The 15,962-nt window shown below is 32.0% G+C and overlaps 1 protein-coding gene across 1 annotated transcript in view; it reads right to left on the reverse strand.

Moving 5' to 3' along the window:
* LOC128163815 (low-density lipoprotein receptor-related protein 5-like) overlaps positions 1-15,962 on the reverse strand; it is a 41,039-nt gene that overhangs the window by 21,335 nt on the left and 3,742 nt on the right. The window contains exons 4-14 of the mRNA XM_052827485.1: positions 15,700-15,847; positions 13,152-13,262; positions 12,630-12,884; positions 12,218-12,368; positions 11,816-11,953; positions 11,297-11,402; positions 9,160-9,295; positions 8,842-8,958; positions 1,952-2,179; positions 1,139-1,319; positions 74-201 (exon numbers count right to left, since the gene is read on the reverse strand). Coding sequence (XP_052683445.1) covers positions 74-201; positions 1,139-1,319; positions 1,952-2,179; positions 8,842-8,958; positions 9,160-9,295; positions 11,297-11,402; positions 11,816-11,953; positions 12,218-12,368; positions 12,630-12,884; positions 13,152-13,262; positions 15,700-15,847 — 1,699 coding nt within the window. The remainder of the gene's footprint in view (positions 1-73; positions 202-1,138; positions 1,320-1,951; positions 2,180-8,841; positions 8,959-9,159; positions 9,296-11,296; positions 11,403-11,815; positions 11,954-12,217; positions 12,369-12,629; positions 12,885-13,151; positions 13,263-15,699; positions 15,848-15,962) is intronic.

Here is a 15,962-nt window from a genome sequence, read left to right on the forward strand (position 1 = left end):
ACATGAACAATTCATTAGAGTATCTTATTTTTAAGTATGCATGAAAACAAAAATTTCGTTTGGAAAACTTTACATGAAAAATCAATAGTTAGGCTATTAGGTGAATCAATTCCTGTTGTTGCGATGTAATGTTTGGATGTTCCATCCATATGTGTTCTACCAATTGTAGTCCTGTTTCCAGTTTCTGTCCAAAAGATATATCTAAAAAAAAATTAAAAGTTGAAGAAAAAATATATTTTATATAAATTGTTACTTCATACAACTTTATTTTCATCAATTGGAAACTAGAAAATGAGCACCAATGATTGTAGTTGTATATATTAGCATATTTTTTCTTCCATAGAAAAAAGATGCCTTTATTTTAAAAGAAAATATTCGAATTACTGTATCTTGTATGCAAAACCACAAATTAAGAGTTGGGGCCCCCCTCTCAACTTATTGTAATCGGGTTTGTCCTTTAAAAGCATCACTCGGAGCTGGACATATTCACAAAAGGTGGGCAATGTATTTTTTAAAAAAAAGCTCGTTTTCTGCATCTGGCAGAATCCCACCCTCCCCTTCCTAACGATTACACTTTTTCTTTTTTCTGCTGTTGTGTTCTTTATGTATATCAGGTCAATAATGAGGACAAATAAGTTTGATTGTGAGAATTTTCAAATAAATATCCAAATATTCGTCATGGTATAATTACCCGTATATCGTTTGCGCGCACCAAATCAACTTATGCCTATGTATTGTTGTGCTAACTTGTTGAAAACATTGTGAAAATTGATTTGTGCATGTGAAGTTGCTAAACTGTTGAACCAGTGAATTGTGTAAAATTGTACTTGTCGTATTATCTAATTCAATTTAACAATAACTCAACATAACTATGTATTAGATAAGTTGAATTACGTAAGTTTGTGACCCTCAGCGGTAAAACCAGGGTGGTATAATATTGATGACATGTTGCCTGTTGATAAATATGTGTTTTGACTTTTGTTTGAGTGGGTTTACCCAGATGTTGTCAATGGCATTCCGCAATTCATTTATGCCACAGCCAATGCTCGCAAAATAAACCTTGAAGCATAATATTTTTGGCAATATTTCTTTGCAAAAATGATAATGCAAAACACCATATCTATTATCGAGAGTTTACCCTTTTGAGGAATAAAGAGCAATATCTCTTGGTTGATCTAGGTTGTTCAACAGGGTTTTGTGGATTAATGTGGCTCTGTGAACCACACCAATGTATCTCTCATATGTAGTATCTCCTACAGCCGTATAGTAGAGATTGCCCGTCGAGTAGTCAATTGCTAAACAGAGGGCATACGAAAAACCTGCAAATTACGTCAACTTATTATAACACTAGAAACAAAGGTAATTAAATGATATATATATCACTTAAACAATGAATGAAATTCTTGTGCAATGCTTCCTAAGAACAATTGTGAAAAAACAGAGTTAATTTTTACTTTTTTATATCATATCCCACTTTAAATGTTTAGATTCCCCTTTTTGTAACGATACTTTGTGAAATGCTGAAAGAAGCTCTGTTTGTTTTGGTTTTTTGTTCTTGGGGCTATTTCTGGTGTGTTTGTTTGTTGGGTTTTGTTGTTTTGTTGGGGGGTGGGGTGTAGCTTATTTGACAACCAGACAGACATACCGCTTATATAGAATATTAATGACTCCTACTAATAATAGGGGTTAACGTTTTGACTCTGACAATACTTTAAGACCAAATTCCATATTAGGTAGTCGATTGACAAATGAATTAAATTTGTTAATTCACGACCGATGAATGAAAGATACAGAATTCGTTTCAACGCCAAACCCAAACTTTCATTAAAATGAGACAAACACTATTAGATGTATTATCAAAAATTAACTAATTGCATATATACTCCTGTGAAGTATGAATGTAACATAATGATAAGAGAATTCGGCATTTAGTTCTTCTCTTAACTACTACCTGGAGCGTATAATAACTTTTTATTTTTTCCTTGTAATGTTGTTGATATTATTGCTTTTTCTGTGACATCTGAATAGAAAAGCGTCATTGTTGATTTGTCCAGGGCTAGTCCTGTCGGTTTTTTAATTGAAAGAGGTAATTTTACAACACGTCCAGTCAGGAGATCAATTTGTAGTATTCTCCCATGGGAATTATCTGTTACTGCAATGAAGTTTGACGCAAGCACATCTGAGGTGAAAGAAAAATATTACAGAACAATTCAAATGAAAATTTCAAGAATCTTTTTGTGTATTGTATGTGTTTTTCTTTATAGCAACTTATAATAATTGTTAAGAAAAATTTAAACCAAATCTGAATCATTAATTTAGCAAATTGACTATGTTAAATAAAACACAGGATAAATGACTATCTTTACGTTCTCCTTAAAGGTTGCTTAAAAATGCTTAAAGGTAGCTTAAAGCCAGTCTTTGAGCCACCTTTAAGGTACCTTTAAGTTTCAATGTGGCTTAAAGGCGGCTTAAAGATGGCTACTAGGTCTTTAAAGGCGGCTGAAAAACTCTCTTTAAGCCACCTTTAAGCCACATTTAAGGATAACTTATAGGTTCTTAATGTCCAAACTTCTTTAAGCCATCTTTAAGCACCTTTAAGCCATTTGAAAAAATCCGTATTCAACATTTTTCTTAATTTACCGACAAAATGTATTAACTATATGACAATTTAATCAGCTGTGATCAATGGACAGATATATATCCAACCTATATGCGAAGTATTTATTTTTTAAAAAGCGGAGCCGTGCGTCTGGACAAAAAACACACCTTGTGTGTATATCCTGTATAATCTGTGTTAGTTTTAGGGTTTTTCTGAGGTTTATCAAACAAAAGATTTTATTTAGATATACACAAAGAAATAAAAGCATATCTAGACACACAACGCAGCGATGTTAACAAGTGAATTTGATTATACATGATTCGTTACAATAGATAAGTAATCAATGTATATTCTGTCGCAAGTTTCAATGATTCCGAAACAGAAAAGGGTATTTAAAACGGTTTTTGTTTTAAAAGAATAAAATGAACAACAAGAGGCCCAGGGGCCACATCGCTCACCTGAGCAACAATTACCTTAATTCTGATCAAATTAGCATTACAGTATCAAAATATCTTGACAACCGAGTACAGTAGATATTGCTTAAAAAAAATGAAAATCTGTCAATATTTATCCACCTCTTATTTTTTGGTAAATACCAAGCCCCTTTTGTTGTTGTACCTGTAAGAAGATTTTTCTCTATTCCTATATAACCCCCCCCCCCCAATTTCATGGCCCCACTTTTCTCTAGGGAATCATGGTTTCATCAAACTTAAATCTGCATAACCTGTGCTTTCACACTAAGTACTGAGTTTTGAACCGAAAACTTTCCCAGAATACTTTTAAAGATTTTCTCTTTATATTTCTATGTAAAAATTCAAACCGCCATCACGGTCCCGCCCTACCACTAGGGACTGTGATTTTGCAAACTTGAATTTACACTAACCGAGGATGCCTCTACACAAGTTTAAACCTTTTCTGGCCAAATAGTCTTTAAAAGGAAGGTTTCTAAAGATTCTCTTTATATATTCCTAAGTAAAAATTCATCCCCCATTGTGGCCCCACCCTACCCCTGGACTATTATTTAAACAAACTTGAATCTATATGATATGGGGATGCTTCCACTCAAATTTGGGCTTTCCTGGCCTAATAGTTTTGATAAGAAGAATTTTAAAGATTTTCTCTATCTATAAAAATTCATCCCCTATTGTGACCCCGCCCTACCCCCAGGGACCATGATTTGAACAAACTTGAATCTACACTTCCTAAGGATGGTTACATGCCAATCTGACCTTTTTTGGCCAAATAGTTTTGAGAAGAAGATTTTTTTAAGATTTCCTCTATATATTCCTATATAAAATTTGATCCCCCAATTGTGGCCCCACCCTACCCCCGGGGACCATGAATTGAAAAAACTTGAATCTACACTATCTGAGGATGCTTCCACTCAAATTTGAGCTTTCCTGGCCTAATAGTTTTTGAGAAGAAGATTTTTAAAGATTTTCTCTATATATTCCTATGTAAAACTTGATCCCTCAATTGTGGCCCCACCCTACGCCCGGGAACTATGATTTGAACAAACTTGAATCTACACTACCTGAGGATGCTCCCATTTTAATTTGAGCTTTCCTGGCCTAATAGTTTTTGAGAAGAAGATTTTTAAAGATTTTCTCTATATATTCCTATGTAAAACTTGATCCCCCAATTGTGGGCCCACCCTACACCCGGGAACTATGATTTGAACAAACTTGAATCTACACTACCTTAGGATGCTCCCATTTTAATTTGAGCTGTTCTGGCCTAATAGTTTTTGAGAAGAAGATTCTTAAAGATTTTCTCTATATATTCCTATGTAAAACTTGATCCCCCTATTGTGGCCCCACCCTACCACCGGGGACCATGATTTGAACAAACTTGAATCTACACTACCTAATGATGCCTCCACACAAGTGAAAGCTTTTCAGGCCGAATAGTTTTTGAGAAGAAGATTTTTAAAAAATACAAATTTTCAATAATTCTCAATTATCTCCCCTTAAAAGAGGGCGTGGCACTTCATTTGAACAAACTTGAATCCCTTTCACCTAGTGGTGCTTTGTGCCAAATTTGGTTGAAATCTGCTCAGTGGTTCTTGAGAAGAAGATGAAAATGTGAAAAATTAACAACAACGACGACAACAACGACGACGACAGACAACGGACAACTTGTGATCAGAAAAGCTCACTTGAGCCTTTGGCTCAGGTGAGCTAAAAAAGGTTAAGTTTACAATACAATAAGTTGTTAAAGTTGGTTTCTGGAAGAACAGACTTTAAAAATTTTCTTAATAAATTCTGACAATTTTTTAAACTTTTTTTTAAACTTTAGTTTTTAAGATCTGTGTACAAACATAGAATTGTGAGCAAATCTCTGTATCTTGCTTATAATTCGAAGCTTAACACTCAAATATGGTTAGTAAATAGAAATTGTAAACAATTAAACACAAGCTAATGCACTATCACAAATAAAGAACACAATTTATTTTTTCGAAATGAATCATATATATATACATGTACATGTATATACCTACATATTTCCGACAGCGATATCAAACCCTATTTAAACTGAAAAAACTTGAGAAAATGCCGAGCATCTCAACAAAACCTATTACATTAATCTACCATTACGCAAAAGATAATGCCGAATTACAGATAGAATGAATTGTATTTCAGTACTTTTTTGATACATCAGATTTTGCTTAATTTGCGCAGATAAACAGTTAACTGTTTGATTTATCGAAGTTTCTGTTTGATTTGATACGTAAAAATCACGAAATACAGACGATAGTTCCCAGGCTACAAAGCATAAATAATGAAAACGAAACGAAAATTCGAAAAAGCTAACACTAACGTCATGTGTGAAAACTGTAAACGCATTCATGGCATTGAAATATTTAGCCTCAATTTACTTCACAAAATCGGCACGAATATATTTTGCATGTTTCAAAAATTTCCCTTCATTCGCGAACTGTTGCACAACAAGCAAATTCATCATAGTCAGATCGACCCTTTTATGTATAATGTCATGGCTGCTTTAAACAAAGAACCTCGTTTTAGAAGTATGGAATACGAGTCTTGGTAAAATGGGTATGCAAACCCGGGCCGTGGCAAAATAAAAGCCGGGGCAGATCGGCAATCGTCAATTCCAAATACGCATTATTTTGCAGCAATATTTACAGCAAATACAAATATACTGGTCCATCAAATATCCTGAAATTTTAATGAGATTGGCGGATTAATAACTGCCAATCTTTTGTTTTGCCCAGGCCAAGTCTTGTCTACCCATTTTACCGGATGCCGAGCCCGAAGCTATTAAACTGATTGAAACACGCCTTTCCTTTATTATTCGAAATAACTCAGATTTGAAACAGAATCAGACCTTAATTTTTGCAATTTATATTTTCCTTCCCATAAGGATAATTTATGCTAAACTACGTTGAATTGGAATCAGTAGTTCTTGAGAAGAAGATTTTTAAAAATGCACCCAACTTTTTCTACAGTTTCAAGGTTTTCTCCGCTTTGAATACAGATCGGACTCTTATTTCTGCAATTAAATTCGCCCTCCCATAAGGATGCTTTGTGCCAAATTTGGTTGAAATTTGATAAGCGGTTTAAGAGAAGAAGTTCAAAATGTAAAATGTTTACAGACGGACAGACAGACGGACGGACAGACGGACGACGGACAAAAAGTGATCAGAATAGCTCACTTGAGCTTTCAGCTCAGGTGAGCTAAAAAATTCAAAATGCCCAAGACGAGGATTGAACGCGTGACCCTTCGTTTACCAGCATCACCTCACTCCATCTGCGCCAGGGCAACATATATCCTGTCCACATATATCTTTTAGTTTTTAATTTATTTTATAAATTACATGCATGCATGAATTTAGAATGAAATACGTATTTATTCTTCAGTAAACAATTTTTTATAGCTTAATGGAAACTGTTCGGCTTCCTGGTACTTTGTTAATAAATAAAAACCGAGTAGATATACGTTCACCTCATTCATAACTTATTGAAATGCATGGAAGAAGATGAAACTATCTTTTAAATGCATTGAAACTAATAGGGTATTAGTTCTACGCATTTTCCCGGTTTTCATGATCACGGCGCTATTCCAGCAAGTATAATTTTAATAGTATTGATTATTATACATTTACAACTGATCTAGAATAACAATAGAAATGATATATGTTAAAATATTTAATTGTATATGTGATTTTTAAACTATTAGTTCTATTACAAACAATGTTACCAAATACCGGTTACGTATTTACTGCGAGTGAATGTTGCAAATGATGTATACATATACATGTACATACAATTGTATGATATACCCGGCCGGGCATGTGACATATTTACTCCAGACCTATTAATATATTTCAATGATAATTAATAAGCTTCTAGATTTTACTCTTCCATACATGTAACTATAATTTGTAGACGTTACATTTTTAAAACCCAGAGTTTGGAAATAATATTTTCAGAATGAATTACAAATGTAAATAAACTTTCATTCACTGGACTTATTGTATACACGTACAAACTAAGATTACAACGCTTTAGAAACCCTGACATGCACCTTGGCACACGACATACCTGTTGTGTATTATAATATCTTGTATATTCTGTTTTAGTTTCAGGGTTTTTGTTAAAGTTGGACAAACAATAGACTTTTATTAGATATACACAAACGAACAAAACTATGTCTAGAGAAACAAAGCAGTAATACCCACAGGTGCTTGAGGACAGGATTGATCCCCCTTCCACCACCACCCCCAAGTATATTGACCCCTGGGACTTTATTTTTTTTTTTTATTAAATTATTCTTTAATGATATAAGTTATACATTCATTGCACAAAATTACATAAAACAAACTTTTTAAAAAAAAAATCAGACACTCTACGTATATAATACAAGACGTTTGTTAACTTCGCCTGCCAGCCGAGAGGCACTGCCGATGAATATTTGGTGAAATTTACAATCAAACTACATCTACCAGTAAAAACGCTGACCTCATGACATAGCCCGATAATTCCCTTCACTGAATATCTCCATGAGAGAGAGAGAGAGAGAGAGAGAGAGAGAGAGAGAGAGAGAGAGAGAGAGAGAGAGAGAGCTTTCACCGATTAATTTATAATAGGAAACAAACATACTTTTATATAATTTCACCGATTAATTTATAACAGGAAACAAACATACTTTTATATAATTTCAAGCGCATATTTAGATACAGAAACTGCGCTCGCCCCTTTAATAATTTTGACCCCCCCCCAAAAAAAAAAAAATAAAAAATTTTATAACGGCAATCAGTATCCATTGGAGCGGTGTTGATAATAGCGATTTGTGTTCAATGGAGCGAATTTTTAAGCCACCTTTTCACCACCTTTAAGAACTTGCTTAAAGATTGTTTTTCGGCCTGTGAAATATTTTGTTCACGATACATCATATCCCTTAGAAGGAACATCTTTTTATTTCAAATCAGCATTAAAAATGCATTCATTTGATTTTTTTTAGGATTAAAGCTCGAACTCCAAAAATTGTTTTATTTTCCACATACTAGGATTCCTTCGTAATAAAGTTCAGAATCAGTGATAACGTCATAATGAACTTTGAAATATCAACATGCTTTCGTTGGTTTTTATTTTTTGCGGAATATGAAGAAAAATACATGACAGGTTATGTAAATTCTGTTATGATCACTAGCTCTATAATCCGCCTGAATTACCAATTTGAAAGAAATTATCTTAATGTTTATAATTACACATTCCATGTGACAAAATGATAAAATAATTTAAAAAGTCACTAAGATTAACTAAATTTTGTAAATGTCAAATGTACATTAGTAAATTAGCTAGAAGAACAATCAAATCGTCTGTTATGGGAATATGAATCTGACATTATCATGATTATTCCGTGTAGTCCGTTATTTTTTTTACGTTGCTGATTATTATTAATTATACCAATTAATTGATAAATGGGGATTGTGTATTTCAGTCCTGCAGGTTTTTACAAAACGATAAATTGCAATCCCTTATCGTAAACCAAAAGAGGGAACTACACTCGGCAGATGCCAATGTCTAGTAGTGCATGTAAATCACTGTATTGTGAAAAAGGTTATTTTTATTTTTGTGTTTAGCAAAAGTATTATTTTGTGAATTGTAAGTTCTGTAATTTGTCATAAAGACTATGCTTACATTTACATTGACTACGGGCAAATTAGTAAGAGCTAAATAATATTATTATCGGAAGGGGAAAAAAACATAGGTACATACCGCTGTAACAGCTCTGGTCGGCTTGAAGTTTTAAGCCAACATCGCATTTACATATACGACCATTTTTCCTTGGAATACATATTTCTCCACATCCTCCATTTAATATATTACAGGTACCTGTTTCAATTGAATCACATTGAATAGCATTTTATAGAAGCAGCAATATATAAACAATGATGACGTTAAGTTATTCTAATTTGTAATCGTACGATAGAACAGTCCATACACCTGACATTGAGCTTTAACAACATTTTTGCAGTATATATGTAACTTTGCGCTTAGGATGGTGTTAACAATGGCCAAACAGCTGTTTTATACCTTGTCTATCGTTTTGTAGAGATGCATCAAACACAGTTACATCTCTTGCTTTTTTTATTGTTTTTACATATTTTTCAATGATGCCATTTCTTCTTGAAAAGAAAAGTCGTTCTCCGTATATCCATCCAAAACGATCCTATACAAAGAGAAATTGTGTTATTATAACATATTGAAAATTACATCTTTGATCATTAGTTACAGTGAGCAACAATAGTTACCTGAGCAACAATAACCATAACCCTGACTAAATGAGAAAAATAGTATTAAATTCAAAATATCTAGACGATTAAGAACAGTAGATCTAACACTAAAAGTTAAACATATGCTGATTTTTATCCACATATTACATAACCCATTTCGTTGTTTTAGATGTTTCTCTATTCCTATTTCCAAACCTCCCCAATCTTTGTGACGGCAATTTTCTCCAGCGACAGAATTCTTTTCCAAAAGTTTTTTGAAGATTGTTCCGAATATTTTATATGTGAAAATTGAACCCCCTCCTTTGTGACCACACGCTACTCCGGGGGCTATGATTTAAACTAACTTGAATGTTATCTACCTGAGAATGCTTCCGTACAATTCTGAGCATTTTTTGCATAATACTCTCTGAGAAGAATATTTTAAAAGATTTTCTCTTATATTCCTTTGTAAAACTTGATCCACCCTTTCTGGCTCAACTCTTCACCCGGCGACCATGATTTGAACAAATTTGAGTTTACACAACCTGGGTATGCTTCCACACAAAATTTAGATTATCTGGGGCTCGTAACATAAAGCATGCAAAGATTTTGACTTAAGTAGGGTCATAAGTAGGACTTAGGCGGAATCTTAGGCCCTACATAAGTCCTGCTTAAGTATGTCTTATACAGTAACATCAAGCAGACTTAGCAATGTCTTAGCTAAGTCATGTTTATGTTAAAAAGTAAAAACGTATTTTTCATTTCTTTTGTCGAATTTGAATGTATTGGTTTTTATAGATACACGTGCATGACATCTTTGATATTTGATGGGGTAGATGTAAATGTACAGACAATATATTCAAGGTGGCATGAGTATATATACATATGTGCCTAAAAGTTTTTAAAAAGCTCAAAGCGATGGATCTCGGACAATATATTCAGGCTATTGTTGTTGCTTGTTTGCTTTGACGAATATTCACTATTTTAGTCGTTCTCGAAGACTGTCTGTGGCGTAATATTTCGATGCCGATAGAACTGGATATACTATAATTATATAGTGGATTTCTTTTTATCTTTTGTTCTACCTCTTACCTCACCAATAAGGCAATTCACATATTCTGGGTATCATTTCTTCATTAAGTCGATATATTGAAATGAGGCAATTGTCGTCTTTCAAATCGCTCAGGATTTTTCTGTCTTCGAACGTCGTTTTTTAGTTTCAAGTTTTGCGAGTTTATATATGCAGTGACTTCTTGTAAACCGACCATTACGTGTTTACATTCTATTTAGCAGTCCACTTGCATATTACCGGTTTATGGAAAATGTTACAGATTATTACGACCACTGTTAATATTTATATCAATCAAATCAAAAAAATTGTATTCGTGAATATTAAGATATTCATTCTGTGTAAATATCATAATGTGATTAGTACTCTGTAATCATATGCTGAATTGAAATAATTAACAATAAAACTTCTAAATGTGTGAAAACAATACTTTTGACATACTTAAGTCACCTCTACCGGCCACCTAAGTTTTGGGTAAATTGTCTTAGCTAAACACTCTTCTAGTTACGGAATTAAATCTTAGAATGTACATAAGTCCTACTTAGCACTGTCTTAGACTTAAGTACCCTTTTTGTTACGAGCCCCTGGTAAAATTGTTTTTGAGGAGAAGATTTTTGAAAAATACCAATAGAATTTTAATGATTATAAATTGTCGTCCCTTTAAAAGAGAGCATAGCTCTTTATTTGGTTTATCTTCACTCCCCTTTACCCAGTGATGCTTTGTAACAAGTTGAAACCTAGTGGTTCTAAAGAAGAAGATAAAAATATAAGAAAAAGTTTGCAGGGACAACGACGACAGCCACTCACAAAGGAAATATTTTGATTAGAAAAGCTCATCATACGTTTCGGTTAAGGTAAGCTTAAAAGTAAAAAACGTTATAAAAATAACCTTATATACAACTATTTTTGTCGCTCCATTTGTTATGACATGGGTTTTGATATCTGAGCCGGTTGTTGTTGAACTTTTGAGAATTTTGCGATCTAGCCAATAGAGTCTGTCAAAATACATTGAAATTATAAACTGAACATACATTGAGATATTTGTTAAAAGACATGACACGATATAAGCTGATAAATTATACTTTTTGAATTTTTAATTGTTCATGTAAAATGTTTATCATTGTTAAATAATGTGTTTAAATGTTTTACCCTATGGATATTGTTTATAAAGCGAAATATGGTTAACTCATATTTTACATTTATAAAACTAATCATATTACTATTCAACAGTCAAAACATTTTCCAAAAAAACACGTAGAATTTTTATCATATTAAAAAGATATTTCAATTCCAAAAAATGGAAAATAGAAAATTCAAACTTAAAACTTCAAAGTTTCAGCCCACATCATGACAAAGCCTTTAATGCGACTTAAATAGAAAAAAATAGCTTCTTCTTAAATAGAATTACCTGTTACTCTCTACGTCATACTTTAAAAAAACTGGGTCTTCAAGGGAGTCTACGGATATCATAACGTTTGGTACATCTCTGAGCCACGATCCACGGACTATACATCTTTCAGATTTTCCAGAGATCCAGTAGAGAAATCTTACACAAATTGAATAACATGTGGTATCGGTTACAGTTAGTTTCTTAAGCATATGCTTACTATGCTTTCATTGCGCACATCTTATCAAGTGTTAAACCATTCAGTTGTTCTTTGTTAAAAAAAAACTACTGTTGTTTTTAATATTTATATTTATTGTAAAAAAAAACTGAAAAAAATGAGGGTCATAAAACACTAAAGCCAACCATTTCAACCAATTGACAGTGGCGTTTGATCACTCATCATAGGAAAAGTACATTGCTTACCCATTGTAGGGATCTACGGTTAGAGAAGCGGGGTTTTGCAGGTTGGCGTATAAGGTATTTGTGATCTGAGAATTTACTGAGAAAGACTGTAAACTTGACCGTTCAGGTTCAATCCAGACGAGAAGATTTGCTATCCAGTCAAAATTCAAGTCTATAAAGTGAACACAAAGCAATTCATTAAAATATTTTTTTCTTGAAGAAAAATAATTCTTTTTTTAAAAATAAATTTGGAAATAATAACATTAGATGAATGTATTATATTAAATGATTTTGAGAAAGCAATATTAATTGATTGATAAATAAGTTATGTTATTATCTAAACTAAATTTGTGTTAAACATACATGTATGCGATAAATTTGAGTTGTTAATGATTTTTTTTTAAACTCGACTTTTATACATAAAAAAGAATACCTTTTGCAGAAAAAACTGATGTTAAAACACTATTTTGTCGGGATTTGATGTCGTGTTTCTTAAGAACATTGTTTCTACTGTCCACAAAGTAAATGATGTCTAACTTTGCGTCAACAGTCAATGTCTCAATGACACTGCTAGGAATATGCACATACACATATTTACTCAATTGTCCGTTAGCGGAGTGTATCTCATGCATAGCAAACATTGTGGCATTGTTTACAATAAACCCCCTCCTAAAAAAGGGGGATGCCTCTACAAAATAAAAAATGGAAAACAATCACTAAAAAAAATAAAAAAAATATATTTAACAACTAAGTATTTAAGTATTAATATTTTGCTTCAGTTTACATGTACATTTATAAAATTAAATAAACTAAGCGTTTAAAAAAGAAATCCTCAGATATGGGTCATGATGATACTTGAGTTTACTGTCAAAACAAATATAAGTTCACACCTATATTTATTTGAAAAATTTTCTGTTCTGTTAGGTCCAATACAAAATTAAATTGATAAAAACACCTGTACAGGTTTTGCCATTTTTATCGAGATCGAAACCCTCGAAACACAGACATCGAGGCTCAGACTCTGTGTTGATACACAGGTGATGACAATTTAAGGTTGAACAAGGATCTGAAAAATAAATTTACTTCTTTTGATTAAAATTGACAGCTAAAAATGTTTTCATTTTTTATATGTTCTTTTCTTGACCATAGTAAGTCAAAACACATTATGTTATTTTAACAGTAATCTTCCTTTAATTATAGGAATTAAACAAGCTTAAGGAATTCAAATTGCTATTCTTCAATTAATCATATTTTCATGCGAAATTTTTCTTGTTACATTTTTATGTGAAATGATGCTCTAGTCTTGCTAGAAGACATTTCAAACCAATAACGATAAGATTTAATCACATTTTGAATCTAGTAATAGTACATTGCTGTTTGTAATATTCATAAATTATAAAACCGATTTTCTATATTCTTTAAAAAGAACAACTTAGAAACGGAATTTTGTCATTTAATTGAAGCTTTTGATTACAAAGATTGAAATATAAGCATCACAGTTGCTGTTCATTTTTTTGCGATTTATAATTCATATTTCTTTAAAAGTATTTCAAATGAACGCCACTTGGCGCTTTGACCTTACAAAAAATGGTTTTAATACAGTCAGTTCAAGAATATCTTTTACAACATATACAATTACATAGCATATCATTGAATCATTAAAATATTATAGCATAACATTGAAATATCAAATAGCATGCAATCTTGTAGTTTCTCATTCGTCATGTCATAGCATAGCATACAACATGATTTTATCGGTTTTTAATGCTTTTTTTTTCAAAAGAATTAAATGTTCACATTGCAGCTCTTTGGTAAACTTTGGAATCTCATCATTTTCCTTCGAAATGTTTGGAACTCTTCTGTGTATGAAGGAGTTTTTGTTCAAATATCATAGCATAGCATGCCATAACCTGATATTCTATATCATTAAGCCCTTTTTTCAATTCCTCATATAAATTAATTTGATTGCATTGAAATCTTATAGCTTATCATTAAAATAGCATACCATAGCATAGCATAAAATTTGAAAAGAATATATGGATGTAATGACTGTTAACTTAAAGAGCCAGTACAGCTGAAAACACATGTGTGAATAACTTCAGATTTACTTATTGTATCGTTAGGAAATAAGAAATAACGTTGATTGTAATAGTTGAAATACATAAAAATTGCTTTCACATACTTAAGGTAATTAAGTAAGTTACACGTAATCATTAATTTTAATGAAATAATTAAATTTATTTCCTGGATAACTTTGTAATACATTCATGAGTAGTACAAAAATACCGAACCCGATCGGAAATTTTTTTAAAGTCGGTTTTTTGATAAGATGCGCCGTACTGTCTCTGTAAATTAATTATATATGAGAAATTCTTTTTTGAAAAAAGTATAGCTGAGCTTTAATTCTTAGTTGTTTTTCCTTTTTATCCTGGGGCTTCCTTTGAACGTATTAGTTAAACTCCTTCACTATGCAATGCACTTTGGCAAACTTTTTGTAATTTTGTAATTTTCGTGTGATATTGGAGCATATAATTGAAAATAATTCAGTAAAAAATAACAATAACAATGGCAGTGAGAAAGATGATAACAACGGACAAATGACAGACTTAAGAAAGTTTAATCGGTCATTTGGCTCATGTGACTCTTTTGTACAGCTCTATCGAACTTAATAGCTAGAAACAATTCTTTTTAGGACTTCTATGGGTGTAATTCTTCGTTTCCTTAATTTTATAGATAGTTAAAAGGAAATTATTCATCTCATTTTCATTATATTTTAAAAATATTTATTTAATTCTCGAATCCTTGAAGAGTGTGATAACATAATTATGGCATATGTATTTTCAAACAACTATAAATGGAAATTATTGCATTGGAAAGTATATGAAGTGTTTTACTTTCGTTACAAAAGTTCAGAAAAGTTATTATAATTATAACACTTTGTAATTTTTGCTATATAATAATAATATTTGCTGATTTTCTGAAAAACGGACTTTTTACCTGCAATGTTGACTCGTGCAATAACGTGCGTCACTATTAAGAAACTGACATTTTCCGAATGAATTTATAGAATGCTCATGTTTTAGAATATCAAAACTTACCAGTGTCAAAATACAACGCATAGATAATTTGATTTAGATTTTTAATTCCATTTATGTTGTTTTAACTTATTGGGTACATAAAAAATTAAAATTACATGTACATTGTATATTAATTTTATCACTTTTAATGTATACAGTTAATCATGAGGAGGTTAAGGTTACAGTTATCCTAGAGCAAGCCTATTTCCTACGGCGAAGCCAAAGAAAATGTAGGCTTTTTTTAAAAGGAACCGGAATCTTGATGACTCCTTCAAATGTATACTCTAATTATATACTTAAAAGAGTTGTAAAAATAGAGATTTATTGGTATCTTGAATGTTGCTTTTACTTGTCAGGCTATATGTATTGCCAATGATTTTATATCTTCAAACATAAACTATGTATATTTCAATAAGCACTTCTTACTGTAAAATGAAACTTCGGGTTTAGTATCATACACAGTGATTGAAGTAGGTTGTGTTGGCTCTAATATCCTTGAGTAACGCATAAAGCCTGACGTTATATCAAGTGCGAACATTCTCCCTGGTTCAAGACTCACTGCATGCAGCAAATTCTGATAAATAAAAAGACATGAAAATAGTTTAAGCGTATAAATCAGTGATTTGGTGTTACACAATTTTTTTATAATCAAGTTAGCACTGTGCAGATGAGAATCGTTAATATAATAA

Source organism: Crassostrea angulata, chromosome 9 (assembly GCF_025612915.1).
Source record: "Crassostrea angulata isolate pt1a10 chromosome 9, ASM2561291v2, whole genome shotgun sequence".
Classification (NCBI taxonomy): domain Eukaryota; kingdom Metazoa; phylum Mollusca; class Bivalvia; order Ostreida; family Ostreidae; genus Magallana; species Magallana angulata.